The 20,524-nt window shown below is 42.9% G+C and overlaps 1 protein-coding gene and 1 long non-coding RNA gene across 8 annotated transcripts in view; both read left to right on the plus strand.

Moving 5' to 3' along the window:
- The first annotated feature begins 3,467 nt into the window (after positions 1-3,467).
- Positions 3,468-6,034, plus strand: LOC118223904. Its single transcript, XR_004764520.1, has 3 exons — positions 3,468-3,881; positions 4,206-4,283; positions 4,594-6,034. It is a non-coding gene; the product is annotated as an uncharacterized LOC118223904 (long non-coding RNA).
- A 2,648-nt stretch (positions 6,035-8,682) lies between these two features.
- si:ch211-200p22.4 (phosphatidylinositol-binding clathrin assembly protein) overlaps positions 8,683-20,524 on the plus strand; it is a 36,149-nt gene continuing 24,307 nt past the window's right edge. For 6 of the 7 annotated variants that reach the window (XM_035407686.1, XM_035407688.1, XM_035407691.1 and 3 more), the window contains exons 1-2: positions 8,683-10,144; positions 16,787-16,929. In XM_035407686.1, coding sequence (XP_035263577.1) covers positions 10,015-10,144; positions 16,787-16,929 — 273 coding nt within the window. In that variant the 5' untranslated portion in view covers positions 8,683-10,014. The remainder of the gene's footprint in view (positions 10,145-16,786; positions 16,930-20,524) is intronic. The other variant, XM_035407687.1, reaches the window with a different exon arrangement.

Here is a 20,524-nt window from a genome sequence, read left to right on the forward strand (position 1 = left end):
TAATTTTTGGTTGTGGATGGTTATTTCCATTAATTCTATCAAAAGTATGATTTAAGAGAGCAATATTATATGCCATTTCAGAACTTCTGACAATTTCAAAACATTCTTAAAATGTATTTGGCACATATCTTCCATGATGTTTTTTCATGACTAAATTATAACCATCAGGTGATCAGGTTGCCAGGTAGCTTGCATCTGGAATCTCTTGAATGTTGTTTGACTTTGACATGACATGTTTTGAATAAATAAAATGTTCTAAGACCCGGATGGTTTTCATCATAACATTACCTCACAGTGAAGTCATACTGAAATCTTCCCCAAGTTTCTGGAACCATTTTGTGGTGTCGGGGAATGGTGTGACTTGTGTTGCCATGTACTGTAAAAGTGTGGTGCAGACACACAGTGCTTCTTCCTGTGTGCACAAGCACGTGTGTTTGTGCTTTAGTTGGGTTTGTCTGGATGCGTCTGTGGAATATGTGAACACAGCCATTGCATCTCTATGCTAAATGTTTCTACATTCACCAAAAAGACAGTGATGCTTTGAAGAACTAAGGTTGTCCTACTGTTTTATTTTATGATTTGTTGGGCCTTATATCAGATCTGTTTTAAAATTTAAGTTTGATCTCTTATAAAAAACAAAATATTTTAAACAAAATTCACAAAACGCATATTTGAATGTATTTTTGTATTGATAAAATGAAATACAAAAATATATTTTTAAAACCAATTCAGTGGTTCTCAAACAGTTAATGAGTCTAAAATTTCATTTGTTGTAGTCAAACATATTAGAACTACTTTATAAATGTATTAATATTTGCATAATTTGCTTTTAAGTGATTCCATTAATTTTTTATGGAATGTGTACACAAATATTTTTGAAAAGTCAGTATTAAAATATTTTCAGTTCTTTAAAAATTTAATTAAATTTAAAAAACTTTTTTTACAAACAGCATTTTTAAACTGTCTTTATCAAAGGTGTGGCCTGTGTGTGTTTATGGTTCCTGTAGGGCTCATTTTGACTTTACTGTTGGGGTGTAGGAGCTGAATTATGTGGAATGTGGAATGATGTATGTGTGCTCATATACATGTGCTAGTATGCAAGTTTATGTGCTTTTTTAAGTGCTTTTTTTTTTTTTAGAGTCGACAAGGCTGTCTGCCTTTTTAACTGTAGCAAGCAAAGATACGTGCGAGTATTTAATATTCCAAACGGATTTACTAAAAATATTGCCCTCAGTTTGTGAAGGAGCATTTGTTATTTGAGACTTGCTTGTATGTCCATGCAATGTTCTGCGTGGAGGACACACTTCATTACGCATGTCTCCCACACACTGTGCTCTTAAGTCCCTGCATTTTCCCAGTGTCTCATAATTTCAGGTCTTGCAGCTGCCTCGGGCTAAAAATACACAATGCCACTTATTAAGAGAAAAGGGAACGAGTAGCTTGGCAGCTGCATGCCTGTGCTAACGATTCAAACCTAAAACCTCGTTAGCCGGAATTATCATCGCAACATAATTCGCTGAAAAGTAAATGAGTGTGCAACTCCGCAGCTTTGACCCGAAGTATGTGTATTTAAAATTTATTTTTAAAATGATTTTCTCCCCAGTATGTAATTTCCAATTGTACCTCCCAGTGACAGCTGTACCACCCACACCCCTTCAGAAGCATCGCAGCTGAAGTGCTTGCAGGCTGACATACTCACCAACCGGCCAGAGATTTTCATTTGGCAAATGCTTTGGACCAGGCCAAGGCCATTGTACCAAACAACGCCAGAGAGTGCAAATAGCCCGTGTAATCCAAGCACCAGAACTGGGTAATTGAAATTGAAAAGCTGAGCAATTGTTCACAGCTCATCCAAGACTAATACCCCCCAGGGTTTTAGGCACGGAGTCCCGCCCAGCCCAATGCACCCTGTATTCCAGCCCCCCAAAACGAATATCATAACATGAGGACATGTTTTTGACACACCCACTTTTTACTTGCCCCAGAAGTTACATCTTTGCAAATGGTTGGCATGAACTGATATTTGTTGTGAATTAACAAGACTTGTGGGCAATGTAATGACACAAATAATCATTTATCTTGTCTCTCTAAATAAATAAAAATTTAAATTTTTTCACAAATCATTAAAACAAGGGAGAATTTTGTGGATCACTCACTGGTGTTATAAATTACAAGGGGAGGCAGTTAATAGAATAAACTTTCCTGCTTCTAATTGAAAATTCCACGCTTCTTATTGCTTACAATTTCGTCATGGCAATTTACAATGGCTATCAGTGTGGAAGATGAAAAGCATTTACAAGAATACCTGCAAAATATATGGTTTATTGCAGTGTACAGGAGTTTATACCACATTATATTCATGCAGACTACTCTTTTTCTCTACAATTTTGGGATGTCCAGTTATATTTAAGTTCATCCCATAACAGCAATATCCTCTGTAAATTCATGACTTGGCCACCACTTAGCCTTGTCAGACTCAATCTTATGGTGCTTGGTCAAGGTGACACTCTGATGTAGTGTGATCTTATGTAGGTGTGGCTCCAACTGGAGGCAGTGATTCAAGCCAGCTGGACCATTGACCTATGAGACTTGCTATAACACCTTGCAACCACTCACAAAATGGCTTTCTAGACTCCCAAGACAGAGAGGGTCTGGCATCCAGGCTGTCTCACTCTGCAATCAACCATCTGAACTGCCCAGAGATTGTCCGAGTGGTCAGTGCAATTTCTGCAGCTGGTGCAGGCACAAAATACGCTATTGATCAACCAGGGTTGCTATTTTGCAATAGACCACCTTTCCTGGGGACTCAGGCTGAAGGGGAACTGATATGAGGAGTTCCTGCACCAAGGTCTAGCACTGGGGTGCCAAATCTTATCAGAAAAGCCTGGCAATAAGACAGCTGGTTGAAATAATTAACAAATCATAATCTTCAAGCAAGACCATGATAAGTAGAATGAGATGTCTTATCTTATGGAGGACTAGAACAAATACCTGCAACCACACTGGTTCTTTTGGATAAGATTGGAAACCCCTGATCTAGCACTTTGGCTGGACATTATGGATCTGTTTTTGGGGCAATTACATGTTTTCACTGACATCTAGGGGTTCAAATAACCTCATATTTGAAGCAAATACTAGACAATGCAGGGACTTCTGGGATTTTTGCCATTATATTTGGTGAGAGCAAAATAGAGTCTTCCATTCTAGTTCAAATAGGCTACATTTACAGCATATTGCAGTGTCGTCTGGTTTTCGGAATGGTGGCTTTGATTCAAATATATCCATCCACTGTTATATTACAACATCAGTGCCAGTGCACCAAGTTGTTATTTCCTTACACAGATTTTAAACATGTTTACACAATAGGCCATTTCAATTTCAAAAGTCCTTTCAATTCTTCTAATTGTCGTACATTCCCTAGGAGGACCCGAGACCAAATATAATGAGACCGTATCAAAGGGACTAAACAGAGAAAGAGGTTTGATTGTGGTCGCGGACGCGTGCTGCCTCATTGTAAAGTCGCGAGTTGGCTTAACCAAGTGAAGCGCAAAATCAAACGGGTTTTTCCTTACATATTTTGAAAAGCTCGACAGGAGATCACTGGAAGATACTGAGATTATTGTAATTGTTTGTTGTTTAATATACTATGTTCAGATTTAAATTTACTGCTTATTTCGGTGTGATTTTAAGACTAAAGTCTTGTCTCGATTGCACGACGCTATTGAGACAAAAGGGAAGGTGTTTTTGATCAAGCAATGCTGTCCATTCTGTCTTGAGGCAAGAAAATGTTAAACAGAAGAAGGGAAGACTGTAGGGTTCAGGTCGAGGGGAGAGGAAATTACTAGAGAAATCCTGTGTTGAAAATCCGCTGCTTTTCTGAAGTAAGTGATCGGAGTTATTTAATATGTAATATTGCACTTGCCTTAATTTGTATATGTGCTTATGTTTACGTACATATACGTTCGTGCATTTGCATTTTCTTCGTTTAATAAAAACATGAATACACTCATACTCGAAAGAAAATACATTTGTGCGAACTAAACCAGAAACGTTACCCATATTGGGTAATATGGGCAGGTGCCGAAAATGAACATTGACTTGATATTCATTGAGCCACCACTAAGGGGCGATAAATTGTCGTTGATGGTATGCCTCATTTGTGACATTTATCAGAACGCTAATTTTAAATATATGTATGTCCCCAGGGTGAAAGCGCCTTCCCATGATGCTTTTAACTGCCGTGGTCATATTCTGTCTGCTTAGCAGTCTGCCGCTCAAGTCAGGTAATGCTTAGATCCAAGCGTATTCGAGGCACAACATTTTCATATTTGTGGTGGCTAAATAAGCGCTCCTAACTGTCGATTCACATTACATGAATGGTTTTTTTGTTTCTTTTCAATTTCTTCCAATAAACAAATTAGGGACTGGGTAGGAAGAAAGACATGAAAGCTGTCGAGCGCACTCTTGGGGAAGAAAACAAAAAAACTAAATGAGTGGAAAATAGACGTGTGCCTGCCAAATAGCACACAGGTTTTGATTGCATGCACTCCCCATTTCATCTTAATGGAGTTTTGTTCTCTGCTCTCATTCCAGCACAAATTGTGGGAGAACCTTCTGTAATTGATGGAAGTAAATTTCCTGTGCGGCTGCCAGACACACCTGGACAATCGTACCTCAGCCTGGTCTTGTTAGCGCTGACAGCGGGCCTTTCGGGCAGTGTTTACATCTGTGTGATGCGATACATCTGCACCGGCTGCTGCAAGCCCATTGTCGTGGGTCCGCATACTGAAAACCTCACCGGAGAAGTGTAACAAGACTGGTGTGTCTAGTTTGGCTTAAATATGACAAAATCCAGGAATCACGGTCAATTCCAATTCAGTTCAATCAGTTTAAGTAATGAATTGAAAAATTACCCACCAAATTCTATGGGCATTTATCAATTATTTATAATTGCAATGGAATTCCTCGCAAGAATATAATTGACTGGACTGAAATGGAATCAAAATTAAGGTGCTTTATCAATTTTATAATTATTTCCCAAAGATTTTCATTTCATGTAGCCCGCGAGCAGTTATGTGACACTTAATATAATAGTAATAACCCCATACCACACCATTCATGGAGACCTAAATCAAATGCTGTGACTTGCATACCACTTTGACTGGTGATTAATTTCAGTTGTGTTTTATGATGATTATTACTGACAATTGTTGAATTGTTTCAGTAATTGTGATTTACACAAGGCTACCTGCAGTTGTACATTTCCGTTGTGCATGATAACACACTCTGTACACGCTCTGTAACATGCATCTAAGTGTCTAACTAAGTAAGTGGTAAATAATTTATTATCAATGTGAATTGCCGTGGGTGCAAGTAAAACAATGTCATTACAAAAGGCAAATCTCTACATATTGTAAATATATATTTTGATGTTGATTGAAGAAAAGAGTGAACTGTCTCTGAATTAATAGCCATTGTATGTTATGTAAAGAGCAATCATTGTGTAGACCCAACTTATAAATGCATTTAATATATTTGTAAGTTGATAAATTAACAACAATTATAATTATATAACTTAATTCCGGTGTTCTAAAAACGGAATATGGTATTAAATATTTTGAGTTCTCTTTTGTGTTTTACCTACACGTGTTTAAATAAGTATGAAAAAAAAGAGTATCTATGATGAAAGGGACTGGGCTGAGTAAATCATGAGGAGCAATGTGGAATCTGCCACATCTTCTTTTAGAAATGATGTGACTTCCTGCTCATATGGAGTTCAGCTTCTGTTGCCATGGTCTTCCAGTTGCCATGGAGATTGTTTTGATGTTGTGCCACTAGATGGGGCTATCTTCTTTCCATTCTTATGTGCAGTGACTGTTAATGCTCTGGGATTCAGGTTGAAGAACCGACTGATTCAAATTACAACATTTTTATCCCTAGGAATGTAGCATAAGATACATATGTGTTTGGAAACACTTTCAGATATTCATAAATGTAATTTTATAATAAATATCTGCCAGTTCCAATTTGTGAATTTCCTGTTCCTGTCTCTTCTGCACTAGTCTGCACTAGGTACAAATGTGAAGAAATAATACTCTGACTTTTCATAATTGCATTTTAAGACCAATTATATCTAACTTGGACTGAAAGGCATGTGCTGTGTAAATTGTAACAATTTCAACTATAAAGTTAGTTTAGTAAAATTCTGCAAAATGTTGTGTAAAAATATTTATTTCCTTTATAATATAATATGTAAAATGCAAAAGTAAAAAATGCACTTAATGACCCCTTCCTACTTGTCAGGGTGTAAACGCATTTGTATGTGTGTGTACCTGTGTGTGTGTGTGTGTGTGTCTGTGTGTTGCATCTGCATTCACACATGTGCACCAGATGTTAACAACATAGTTCACAGGTGTTAAGAATGTCTTTTTTTAAAGAACACATCTGTTTCTTCTCTCTTCCTGATCATATCTTAAAAGTGCAGCTCTCTTTCTCAAATGTTCCTTTAATTGGTGTTCTGTACAGTTATAAGACTGACAGTTCTGAGGGAAACCTTTGATCTGACTTTGATCTGATGTATCAAGAGGCTCCAAGGTTAAAATATAATTTGAACTGACTTAGTATTTTATTTTAATATTTTACATAAATATTAACAATTTGAGGGATGACTAACTAAGCAAGGAAGCTAAAAGAGCTTTCTGGTTACCTTTGTCTTGTTGACTGAGAATATGGATTGCCACTATAATTGCAGTATGTTGTGTGCAGAATCATGTGGGGGGGGGGGGGGGGGGGGGGGCATATTTTTCTCAGTGAAGTGTTTAGGCTGTTTTATACAGGAATGTATTATATACTCCCATCCACAAAGGTACCCGCTTCTGAAGTGGTTTGTAAGCAGCAGAGCAAAACGTTTTGTTCCTACGGATGACCTGAATGGCATATAATTGAGTGTGTAATTTCTTGTTTCAGGATATGTCTTTTTTTGAGAATAAGAAAGTACTGTTTTATAAATACCATGAATACTGAGATAATCCCTACACCAAGACTCATGGTTGCGGTTAAGGAATTTCACATCCCAGTTTTTTTTTTCAATAAACGAATAAACACATTTTTTTTATTTATTTTGGTCTGTACGCCACAATTTTAGATTTGTAATCAAACAATCCACATTTGGTTAAAGTGCCGATTCTCAGGTTTGATTAAATATTTCAATACATGTAGAAATTATACAACACTTTTTATGCATAGTCCTCCCATTTCAGGGCACCATATTGTTTGGAACAAATGTCTTCAAATTTGTTTCTGATTAGTCAGGTGTGTTTGATTTCTTTCTTGCTGCAGGTATAAGAGAGCTTTTAGCATCTGGTCTTGATTCTAGGCTTTTGATTGCCTTGGGAGTCTGCTATTGGCGTTTGTCAAAGTTGTCAGAGTTATGCCAGTGAAAGCTGAGAAATATGAAAACAAAAAAAAACTGTCAGAGACATAGGCCAAATCTTAGACATACCAGAATAGATTGTTTGGAATATCATTAAGAAGACAGAGAGCACTGGTGAGCTCAGTAATCATTAAGGGCCTGGTAGGCCTGGGAAGACCTCTACAGTTGATGACTTAAGAATTCTCACCATAATAAAGAAAAACCCCTAAACACCTGTATGACAGATCAGAAACACTCTTCATGAAGCAGGCCTGAATGTGTTAGTATACTGTCCTCGAAAGACTTCACGAACAGAGTGATGGGAAGAAAAAGGTGTGGAGGCCAAAAGGAACTTGTCCAAGATCTAAAGCACCCCCGTCATCTGTGAAACATGGTGGTGAGGGTGTTATGGTTTGGCCATTTAAGCCACAGGTACCGGTTCATTTATCTTCATTGATGATGTAACTGCAGACAGCAGCAGCAGAATTCATTCTGAAGTATACAGAAGAATCTTATCTGCTCAATGTCAAGCCTCCAGTACCTCCAACCTCATTTAATCGAGCTTCATCCTACAGCACGACAAAGATCCCAGACATGGTGCATACGAGGATATGTAAAAAAAAGTGCTGTCAATTAGAATGTGCACTTTAACCACATGTGAATTGTTTGATTATGAATCTAAAACCATGGAGTACAGAGCCAAATCAAGAAGCACTATGTCCTGGTCCCAAACATTGTGGAGCTATATGTATACAAACACACGCACACACACACACACATATATTTATGTATATATGGAGAAAATACACACAGTATATTAAGGAAAATGTAACGTTTTCTCGGGTAAAAGTTTTTAAAAAGTATACAGCTTATTCCGTTTGCATATGATTACCGATGCATTCTGGTTTCTCTGACACACAATGTTCTGTAATGTACTGTAGTATGAGCGGTCAATCAAGGACATGCTGGTTTGAGAATATTGCAGTACGACCTTAAAATATGTGTGACTGACTACGTTCTCCTAGTATCGGCGTCATTGTCACATTTAGCAATCTGCGCCATAATAAATAATAATGTGTGATATTACATCGGTAAAAATAATTGTGCTAACTTCACTGTCTCATATTATATGCACGTCTGTGTTTTATGGAATTACTCATGCTCAGGCATTATTTTCGTTGTGCATTTCCACCTTAATTCCCACCCCACACACTCGTTCCTGCCCAGTCAACCCCTCCTCTGATCACCTGACTGCTGCGCAGCCATTTTGTCTGGAGTAATACATTCGGAAATAAACCGGAATCGCAAGAAGCCGACAGGGAGAAGGAGAGGGAGAAGAAGTGAAGCAATTTACCGTCAAAAATGGACGGAACAATTTAGTATGTAATTCTAAGGGGTGGTTCAACTGGACAGATATTTTTAAAAAAAGAACTTATGTTGTCGGTCCTGACAAGAGACAGTAAGCCGAAAAGTACTAACGTTAGGCTATCAAACCTGAACTGACAGTGCCTGGATAGCAAAGTTAGCTAGCTAGCTGACGTTAGGTCGTAACGTTAACTGTTAGTCTAGCGTTATTAACATTTTAGCACAGTCTGCCGAGCCAGATAGCACTGGCATGTTATTTTACGCTGAAACAACCGTGTTAAAAAGCCAAAACCCTTTGCGTCCTCGCCGGTTAGTAAGCTGAGTTTGAATCCAACTAGTCTACCTAGCTAGCGGGAAAGTCTCAAGTAGCAAGCTAATTAGCTAACTTGCCTAACATAGGTTATTGTACTCTATAGCGTCAAACCTGGTTTGGGAACGTATAACGTTATAAAGCAAGTAAACATTTTGTGATTAATTTTCTTGTTAATGCACGAAATCTGTACGTGTAATAAATTAACAAACTAACAGTTAAAGCAGCTTGTTAAGTTGTCTAGCCTCTCTGTTATCTCGCTGGTCTTCGTATGTGAGGTAAGGCTAGGTAACATTAGGTAGCTAGCTAGTAAGTTAGCCATGTCATTTGAGCTGAATACCTGTGTTGCGTTTTGTTGTGATTTGTCAGCTCATAAGGTAGCTTGCTAGCCAGCCAGCAAACGGACTTTGCTTGCTTGCCAGATAGCCGGTAGTATTTCTTGACAGCTCTTCACTTTTCAAGGTTGCTCGGTATCTAGCCAGACAACCATGCACATTTGCTGTAAGGTGACTGTCATTTTTGGTTTGCAAACTAGAGTGCGAGACTTGTTCCTGGTTGAAATCGCTTAACGTTAGCTAGCTAACTTCAACGTTACATAGCTAGTTAAGGTTAACTACTTAGTTACGTTTTATAGTTTTGATTTTTTTTCATTATTTTTAACGGACCATAGTTAAGTAGTAAAGATCCGTTATTTAATTTTGCGTGGATAGGTTTTTGGTTTACTTGGACGTTAACCCCATGACTAGCTGCTCTAGCTAGCTGGCTAGCTAGACTCTGCATTCACCGTATGTTTTCTCGCATCTTTTGCGTTTCAGTGTATGTTTTTATTTTCCGTCAGGTAACGTTATTTTACACAAAAATATCCACCAGGTGAGAAATTATTTAAGATCAAGTGTAGCTAGATAACTAGCTAGCAGCGTTAATCAACATGTCGGGGCAGAGTATCACCGATCGGATCGCAGCGGCTCAGCACAGCATGACTGGATCGGCTATCAGCAAAGCAGTGTGCAAGGCTACGACACATGAAGTCAGCGGACCCAAAAAGAAACATCTGGATTGTAAGTAACGCCAGCTAGCTCCCTAGTTCTGTCAGCTAGCTTGCAAATAAAGATGTAGCTGTATATACAATTTTTGTGCTGGTTTGCAACATTATTTATTCATCAGTCTTACGCGCCGCTGCGTAATAAGCACCAAATGTGTGTGAATGTCGTGTGCATATCTGTATCTGGACCCGGATTTTCGGTGAATAACATATCTACTGCCAGGAGGCTACGAAGCCTTCGTCAGCCGTCAGTCATCATCTGGCTCGCGACCTTTATTATAGGCTAGTATTAGAGAAAGGCAGATACGTCCCTTTTACTCCCTTAAATTTTTAAACGAAGTTCTTGACTGCTGGCCACACTACCTACTGCCTGACAAGAATTCCCCGGTTGTGTGTTCGTACAGTAAGCCTCACAAATAAGTGTTATTATGCCTGACTCCAAAAACAAAGATGATGGTATGCTGTGGGCTTGCTGTTCAGCCTGTGATGTCACGTTTAAAGGACTACAACTGAACTTTTCGTGAGTCAAGACTGACGAACTTGGAAACTAGACAGGACTGGTCAGGGAATTGTACGACTGCACATGCTTAGAGTAGTGACATTGCATAACCATCCCATAAAATTAAGAAACAAAATGTGTATTTTGCTGCCCTGCAGTTTCACAACAAAGTTGTGCAACTAGTTTTTTTATTTGCTAGTTCTGACATTCTCTAGGCACAGAACCTCTTAATATTGCATGCAGTGACAATGAAGTTGCACCATTGCTTTTGGCCATGCTGGGGGCATATAGATAAAATATAAATGTAAATTATTATGATGAGTTCACCCCATTTTAGACCTCATTGGGCTCTAAGCCTTACTGTTATGAAAACTCCACAAAACTGATTTCTGCACCAGAAGACAAACATCTTTCCAGTCGTAAAATAAGGAATGGACTGGATCAGTTGAAAATTGGCAGTAATGGAGTTTTGAGTTTGAATTGCATTAATGGTGCATTTCTGGTGTGACTATTCTGAGAGTTCATTCTTTTCATTAACTTATTATTTGGCAGGTGTATGTAATAGCCTTTTCTCTCTCTACTGCTTTTTTTTTGAAGTGTTGTCATGGCTTCCATTCAGCATAAAACAGCCAGCTGGTTGTTAAGGGCCAATTTTCCACCATGCTTACAATTTGCCTGGCTTACCCATATTAACCTATTGAATTGGTAACCAGCACAAAAAAAGCAACAGAACAGTGTATATTTAGCCCTGTAACCAAAATGCCACAGGCTTGACCCTGAACTGTGTCACAAACTGGCTTTGATTGACTGATAGGAGCCTGCAGAGGCTGGGCATGGTTTGTCTTGTCCCATCAAGGAGAGGGTGTTTTTTGAGAATGCTTGGGTTCCTTTCGGTACTGCAGCATTAACTCCAGTCCAGCCGTGCACCTGGCTCCCACAAGGTACAAATTATCATTGTGAGAGAGAAGCCTGATCTACACTAGCTCTCCTGTAGTACTGTGTAACCTTTAGTGTGGAGAGTAGTTGCAGGCAGAAGTGCCTCAGAGTGCTTTAGCCGGGCATCTGCTACAGTGTTCCTTGTGCTGGGTGCAGGTGGCAAATCAGTCCCTCAAGACTCTCAATTGTCAATTCAGAATTGTGTATTTGGGGGGATAGGGGTGGAGGAGAGGGGGAGGGGAGTTTGGAAAAAAATTGCATCAAATTATCTATTGCCAGCAGGCCACTTGTCAGATGTGCCAATATTCATTTTTGGTAGGGCAGGCGACACTTATTTTAGTTATGACTCATTTATGGCTGTGTTTCCATCATTAAAGCATTGATGCTTGCATGGCACCAGATCGTCCCCTGAGTACTCTGTTCCACAGGAGCCAGAAGAATGAAGCCAAGGGTCCTGACAGATTTAGAGGCAGTGGGATGTGAAAGGAGGATGCTTTCTGAATGTGTGTGTGTGTGTGTGTGTGTTTCTGTGTGTGTGCGTTTGTCTGTGTGTGTGTGTGTGTGTGTGTGCGTGCGTGTGCGCGTGCGCGTGTTTGCTGAATCTCTGGTTACAGTGTGGCCTGCGGTTTTTAAAGGTTGTGGTTTTTAAGGGCCTTGGGACCGGTGGAGCAGAGGCTGCTCAAGCCTGCTGTAATTAGGCTACTCCTCCGCTTCTTCATATTGCTAGCCTGATTTGAACAGCTGTTGGTCTTTCTTACACTTTACTGAGGTAAATAGTTGTAATGAACAGACCTTCAAATTAATTAAGCTCACTTGACTATTAACAGTCTTGTCCTTTGAAAGAGCAGCTTGAGCCTTAGACTTGGAATGAGCAGAAGTCTATTTGATTTGAATGGTATTGTCAGCTTGGCATCCTTAGCTGCCGTGCACCTGAGGCACAGCCACAGTTATCACATCTCATTTGAATCACATGAACTTATATTGCAGGTTAAGGACTGGACAGCTTTTGAATTTTAACTGTTGGGGTTGAACGGTGTAACGTTGTTAAGTGTATTTCATCCATTGCTTTTGACAGTAATTTGGTGTCTGTGGTACCAGCACCTGTTGGTCTATGATGGCAGATAACCTTCTACCTTCAGGTCTTGACTGCAGTGTTAATCTTCCAGGTGCACAGGACCGTTGGTTTTCATGTGCCCATCTGGATGTATTTATAGCTGTGGCAGGAGCATTTGGCGGATGCTGACTGTTGCCTAACTTTGAGTGGCCTCTCATTCCATGTCTGCTGGCGCTTGGTATAGTGGGCTATAGTCTGGCGTAATGATCAGGAGACAATAAGTCAAGGGTCACAAATTTGATTCCCAGATGGGCCATTACCATGGTACCCTTAATCAAAGGTACCGAACTAGAATAGCTTATGTAAATATCCAGGTGTATAAATGGATTGTATGAAAAACAATGTAAGTGTGAAAGTCGCTCTGGATAAGAGCGTCTGCTATGTACAAATGTGAAGTATATGCTCTGGGCGGCTTGCCTGTTTGAATTCAGCACGCAGGATGGAAGTCTCTGTCCGAGCCGCCTGATAGGCAGTGCAGTGTTTGCATCGTGCAGTCTGTGTGGGGAGAGGCCCTCGGCTCACAGGAGATAGAATCTCCAGGTGATTTCCCTGTTGGGTATTTCCATTTGTCAGTTTGTTTTTAATCGAGACGCGAAGGGTATGAGTCGAGTTCAATTAGCAGCACGAGCGCCGTCTGTCTGATCGTCACGGCGACTCAAGGTGAGAGAGGTAGATTTTGGGAAGGTGGATCCTGTGGAAATCCCTCTGGGCCGTGTTAATTTCGGCTCCCCCCCCCCCCCCCCTCGTCGTGAGGCTGAAGAGTGGAGGAGGCGGCTCAGGAATGTCACCCTGATATTTGCGTAATTGTCCCTGTCACGCTGTACAAAACAGCCGAGGCGTCGGGTTGACGGAGGGGAGCTCAGAGAGGAAATGGGTGTGGCGTGCGTCAGACGTTCAGTGGCCATCTTTGATCCTCGTGTTTGTCCTCAGAGTAACCCAGCACCTTTGAAGATGTTGTTTTTTGACAACCAAGGTAAAAAAAAAAAACCTTCCCTTCTACTAAGCCTCAGAAAAACTATTAGGTTTGGCGGATTGCTGATTGAAGTTCCGCTCGCTGGAAGTGAAAGGAAGCGTCGCGTGGCTTCCTGTCGGTCATCCAGGTTATCTCTTCACATGATACATCCTGTCATATATTTTTCATCAGCGCGAGTGGCTCTGTGGCCAGCGCAAAGTCCAAAAACAGCAGCCCCCTCGCAAATAGATGTGCGGGACCTCAGAAGGCCCCAGATGCAACTCCAACAGCTTATCCTCTGATCACAGCGGTGTGTTATCTCTGCGGCGGCCTCATTCCCCCGTACGGTGCCAGCAGATTATTTACACTCGCCAGATACTCCACTCCAGCATTCCTTTCATCCGCCTTGCTTCTGAATGACAGGAGGCCCCCGGTTGGCAACGGGAGTGTCCGGTGCTGCATTACTGTACAGAACCTTCATTGTCACACTGTTGTACATGGCTGTGCCCCATAGTTAGTCTTTAGAATGTTGCTGTTGTTTGTTTCAGGGTCAAAGTTAGGGAAACGGGTCTTCCATTGCTGAGAATACCGAGTTGAGTCTCGAGTTAAGCCTAAAGAATCTCGTGGTGCTGCTAGTGCATTGCCGAGCGGTCTGACGTGGAAACTGGGAGCCTTGCAGAACCAGAATGGCGATGGCATTCCTGTGTAATGGTTGCAGTGTCATACAGGCGTGTGGCACTGTACTCGCTCTTCACGTGAAAGTTTCTGGGCCAGGGCAGGTGGTCAGGCCAGGTTCTGACTCTTTGTTTTAGGTGTAATTAGTGTGCTTTTCCTGGGCGTAGCGCAGAGAGGTTTCGGCCTTGGGTAGGTTTTGACTCTTACCTGCTGCGTTTGGGGCCACGTGGGGTTGCTCTGCCCTTTGGCTCCGGGGCAGTGGGGCTCTACCAGCGGAACTGCAGCACACAGCTGGTCTGTTCATCAGTGCAACCGAGCCGGAGGTTCACTGCAAGCAGTCTGATATGGGATACAGTGGACTCGGTTGACTCTCAGTTATTTCTGAGTCTCAGGGTGCATGTTGCTAATCCATTTGCAGGTATTTTTACCGCAATTATAGATTGTAATTGGTAGTTTGAATATATGTTTCGATGCGATATGTAATTAATTTGCAGCACCTTGTTGTTCATAATCAACCATTAAAAAAGCAATTACAAAAATAAAGTTATGTCACACGTTACATACTCCTTTATTGCCTCTCTGAAAATAAAGGTTCTAATTAGCAGTTCCTCTCCAATTATCCTGCCCACCTGTGGCAATGATTTAGAGTTAAGGTATTAGAGGTTGCCATCTGCATCTACCGCCATTTCACTGGGGTGTGCTTAAACATTTGAATGTTTAGCCTTGTGTAAATTGAAGGCATTTATTTCAGGGAGTGTCGTCACGCCTGTAGTGTCAACGCTGACTTAAAAACCCCTGTGAACTATGAGCCATTCTAGGGTTTCTCAGCTGTTCGACTTTTCTGTGTGTGTGAGTTTCAAAAAAAAAAAAAAGTGTTCTCTGTGTGCATGCTAGAATGGGTAGTCTGGGGCTTGTAGTCTTAAAGTGTGTCAGAGCAGGAGTGATGATCTTGGATCAGTTTGGCCTTAGCTCATAATTGATGTAGTCAGGGGATGGACAGGGGAACCCTGATCCTAGTTATGCACTCCTTATGTAAGAAGCTGTGTGACTGTTGGCCTTGGTATCAGAGTGGTCCTGTAGAAGGTCTGTGGGCTTGAGCTGAGCTTTCCTCCTTGGTTGGATAGAAGGGTGTCAGCTGAGCTGATCTGTTAGACTGACCTCATGGGTACCAGGGCCCTGGATGAGCCCAGAGTACCACTCGCTGGCTGGTACCGGCAGGTCCAAACACGGTGGAACAATAGGCCACTTTCACGGAGTTACCCCGCAGGCAGCCGGAGAACAAAGGGACTAACGGATGACCTCACAAGTCATCCTTGGGCTGCTGACCCAAGCGTTTGCATGACCGCGTTTGTTCGTCCCCGTGTTTGCGGTTATTCATCCTGTTTGACCTGCGTCAGAGGGCTTTGACTGCTCACTTGTTGGGACTAGATACCCAGAAAATGTATCTTCTTGTGTTTTTTTTTCTCTTTTCTTTGTCAACAATATGCTCCCTGGCGAAGCCCATCCCGTTCCCCGGCATTCAAGCATCGAAGGGAAAAATCAGCCCTGAGTAGTTGCTCAGTTTGCGGGAAGCGGGAGGTTCAGTCGTGCACTGTCAGGGTTCTGTGCATTGCTCTTGATGAAAATGTGTCACATGCTATTGTGCAAAGGGGCTCTATATTGTTCATGATTTGAGGGCATGTTCCATTTCTGGTAGCATGACTGCACTGTAACTGGCTTGTGATCAGAGATGCCCAGATTTCAGGACTTTCTTCTGCTTAAATCAACACATGCCTGCATTAAAGCAGTCTTTTGTCTTGGAGGACCCAAATAGGTTGTAGGCTTTATGTAGGCTAGACTGAAGGAAATAAGCATGGGAATGCTGTTGCAAGCAGAAAGGAGAGAACACACTTTTTTAAAAAAGCAATGTGACTGTATTTATTTTAATTTAATAACTTGCTTTTGATGAAGCTGACTGACTTCTCTTATTTCCATTTCTGCTTTCAGTGGAAAGATAAAATAGGAGCAACCTGCTTAAACTAGCCACAAGCTGAAATTGTAATTGTTAAGGAATGATTTTCAGATTCTTCTCAAATTAGATCAGAAATATGTTAATCGTCTGAATAATGATGACACTGAATGGAACATTAATATCCGCTCCAAGTGTTTTTATTTAACAGATATCGAGCTCTTCACAGTGATGTGAACCCCTATATAAAGCATGGAAACTGCACTAATTTGCAGCTGTTTTCATTATGAAGATGGATGAACCTTGAGGAGGTGGTATGGTGTGGGCGGAAGAATGGATGGTTGGATTTGAAAAGATTCTCATTTTCTCTTGTATATTTCTGTCGCCGTATCAGAACACATGGGTTTCGTGGCTATGCCTGTGCAGTATGGTAAATATAGACTCCAGGCTAATAGGCTGATATACAGTAGTTGTGCAGTGTTTCTTTTGTTTCTGTTTCATTGCCTCACTCGTGCGCTGTGTTTGTGGTTACAGACCTGATCCACTGCACCAGCGAGCTGAATGTGAGCATCCCCCAGCTGGCGGACACGCTGTTTGAGAGGACCGCCAACAGCAGCTGGGTGGTGGTCTTCAAGGCCCTCATCACCACTCACCACCTCATGATGTACGGCAACGAGGTGAGAATTCCGGAGCCTGCCGTGCCTTTCCTCCAATCACCGAGCCTGAGTGCTGACCCACCCTGCCTGTCCTCCAATCACAGCACCTGAACACTGACCAGCCCTGCTTATCCTCCAATCACAGCACCTGAGCACTGACCCTGTACTGGCCCTGCCTGTATTCTAAACACAGCGCCCGAACAATGCTCTGCGCTCCAATTGCAGAGCACTGACCAACTCGTAAACAGAGTACCGAACTGCCCTCCTGAGTGTAAACACAGTGTCCACCACGCAAGTGCTCACATTGTTATAGTGGTAGTTTATGTCCCTGCGGTTTCGTAAGGGTCAGTGAGTCACTGTAAGCTCAGCCCATGTCTTCCCTCTGTCGAGCAGATGAAACACATTGCTGATTTTGCGACCTCAGTGAGCCCTGTCATGTTTGATTCCTGTTATTCACCTTATTCTGAAATGAGGCGCTCATGTTCAGTGCCTCTTGGCCTCTCTGCTGTCCAGGATCTTCCCCCTTTGGTGTCGTCTTAATGAGCTGGAGCAGTCAGGGGGAATCTGGGGACCGGGTAGCGGTGCGCCGTGCAACATGCCCGAATCTGCCCTTCCCTTCGCAGGGTTGTAATACGCATCGCTGTCCTGGGACACAAAGGCAGGATTAATTCCTTTTATTTCAGTTTTAAAGATTGATTCAGATTGAAGAAAAAGTGGATGTTGTCAGACGGGGCACAGGATCATCCACCTTGCTGACAGTTTGATAAATCACTGCTTTGATAAATTGCTGTCCTGCTTTTGGCATTTAGTAGGAGAAAAACAGACGTTATGTGACTTGAATCTCTGGGAGCTGAAAACAAGCCAGCAACCTTTTCTGCTCAGTAACAGGGAGAAATAAAATCTATGAGAAAGTGGTATGAATCGGCATCAAAGATGGAGGTCTTCCCTGGTTTGTCCTGAAGACACAGGAGAGGGAGGCTTGCTTTCATAGGCCTGCTTGGTGGGATGGGCGCAGGCTCCCGCTGTGCAGACCAGTGGAGGGGAAACCCATTCCTCAAGGGCAAGATCTATTTTCGGTTTTTGTTTCTACGAGTTACGCGGCCGCCCAGTTGGCTAATTAACTGTGCACACCGACAGCAGTTTACTCGTAGTAGATTGGGTCACGTGGAAAACATTTCATACTGGGACTCGAGCATTATTCTTTATCCATGGGTTTATCAGTAGATGTAGCTGAAATGTCAGGTCACGTAAACGGCTGATAAAGTAATCAAGCGCCGATAAGGGGGGGTCCCAATCCCTGTGTGAGCTAACGAGACGCGGATGCCCCCGGACGGAGAGGAAGAAAGGGCAGAGGGAGCATCACAGGTCCCCACAAAGCAGGAGCCTGTCGGGTGTCCTCTACAGCCGCCTCGGTCCCAGCCCGCAGAGCCGGTCACGTTACAGGAGGGCCCCCCGGGGCCGAGCGGGGTCTGAGTAGAGGAACACGACACCCCGCCGTCCTCAGAAAGGCTGCGTTCTCTTCGCCGCGCTCATAATGACACGCGGCGTGGTTCCGCAGGCGGTTGTTAAAACGTAGACGTGGTTATCAGGGTTGTCCGGCCGCCGTTGCGCGCGGGGCAGACGCGGTCATTGTGACGCGGTTGTCGTGACGCGGTTGTCGTGACGCGGTCGTTGTGACGCGGTCGTTGTGACGCGGTCGTTGTGACGCGGTTGTTGTGACGCGGTCGTGGTGACGCGGCTGGTTGCGTGCGACGCCGTGGAGGACGCGCGCGGTGGCCTGCCCTGCGCTCTGCCGAGCCCAGCTGGCACCGGCCCGGAGGCACCAGGGAGGTGAGCGCTCGCACAGCGGGGACGATAAAAATGCTGATTATGAGAACATTATGTAATCCTTTCCCTGCTCTTATTAGTGTGTGCGTGCGTATGTGTGTGCGTGCGTGCCTTTGGGTGTGTGTGCGTACGTACGTAATGTGAGTGCGTGCGTGTGTGGGCATTGATGTGGGCATTGATGTGCGATCGCACATTCGTATGTCTGTGAGCGTATCAGGGTGCTGAGTCACCCTCCTGTTGTCCTGGATACTGATTGGAACGTTGTCACGAGTGTGACGTTGCTGGAACTGCGTTCCAGTCGACCCCCACAAAAGAAAGAGGGAAAATGAAAGTGCTGACAATGGAATGACAGAGGGCGTTTTTGCCTAACTTGGAGGATACTACAGGGTAAAATCCCAAAGCTGGGGGAATTTAAGTCGCTGGCTCTCGGATTTAGTTTCTGAAGTTGCTCAATTCCCTCGATTCAGGTTGCTGAGCTGACAGGCTGTTAACCTGGTGCTGACCGCCACTGACCCCTGAGTGACCGGGAAAGGGCAGATCTGCCTGCCTAAAGACCCGGGGACAGCACTGCGAGGCTATCATTAAGCACACTGACAGTGAGGCCTTAGAAATGGGCCCTGTATTCGGAAGGCTGCGGGAGTTAAGTTTAGGGTTCTGCTATATTGCCCTTGAGCACGATATACGTCAAATATACACTTCCTTACAAATGTACAGTATGCAAGCCTTGTGTCCATAGCAACAGTACTTTTATGAACAAACTTGGTCACTTGTCAGCGTCAGCCAGATGCATTCTTGGCGATAGGCGATAGACTGAGCCAAGATGGTGGGACAGTGATGCTGGGGGGCGTTGGTGCCAGACAGATGCATTCCTGCTGATAGCATGAAGCCTGAGCCAAGATGGCTACACGGAAAACTGGAAGGTTTGGGTGTGTGAGGTAAAGCCCAGGGAGGGAGACTTCTCACTCCTGAAGTGGAGCGCCTAGTTCGCGATAACATTCTTCTGTTTGCATGTGCTTGTGTGTGTGTGTGTGTGTGTGTGTCTATCTGTGTGCTTGTGAGGACGTCCTTAAGGGGCGTGTCAGACTGGAAGCTCTCAGATAAAACACTGGTGCCCTGTAGATAGGGCTTCCCACCCAACGGCAGTCCAGGAGTCCTGCTCTGAGATCAGACGAACATGCAACGACCAAACAAAAAGGAAAATCAGCAGATACCTGCCGGTTAAAGGCTATGACATGAAAACACACTTGCGTCATAGATTTCAACTGCCGGTTGTCATTGACTGCCGTTGGTTTGTTTTGGAACGTGCTTGAGCCAACATGGGGTGAGGCATGAAGGTTTCAGTACAGTAACCACAGAAGCTACATGCTAAGTGTGATGCAAGCACTTGACAGGCATGAAAGACACCAGAAGGTGTGTTCAGTGTAATGACAGGACAAGCCTGCATAATTGCCAGAGCTGCTATGAAAGGTGAATGGCAGTAACAGTGCCGCTGTTATTTAATTCTGCAAAGGACCGACAGCTTTCCCAAGAGCAGTATAACTTTGAATTGTGGCCAGGAGATTTGTACTAGAGTGCTATTTTTTTTCCACGTCATGACTTTGGGCTTTGAGTAATACAAAAATAATATGCCTGCTGGTGACAGATCATTAAAAACTTTTTGGGAAGAAAATGCTTTGTTTATATCGTGCTTAATCTGACAGTACTCCTTCAGGCAAAAACAAAAGCGCAGCCACAAGGTGAAAGCACGCAGGCATAAATAATTCATTTATTAAAGACGACTGAAAACGGC

This window comes from Anguilla anguilla, chromosome 3 (assembly GCF_013347855.1).
Source record: "Anguilla anguilla isolate fAngAng1 chromosome 3, fAngAng1.pri, whole genome shotgun sequence".
Taxonomy (NCBI): Eukaryota; Metazoa; Chordata; class Actinopteri; order Anguilliformes; family Anguillidae; genus Anguilla; species Anguilla anguilla.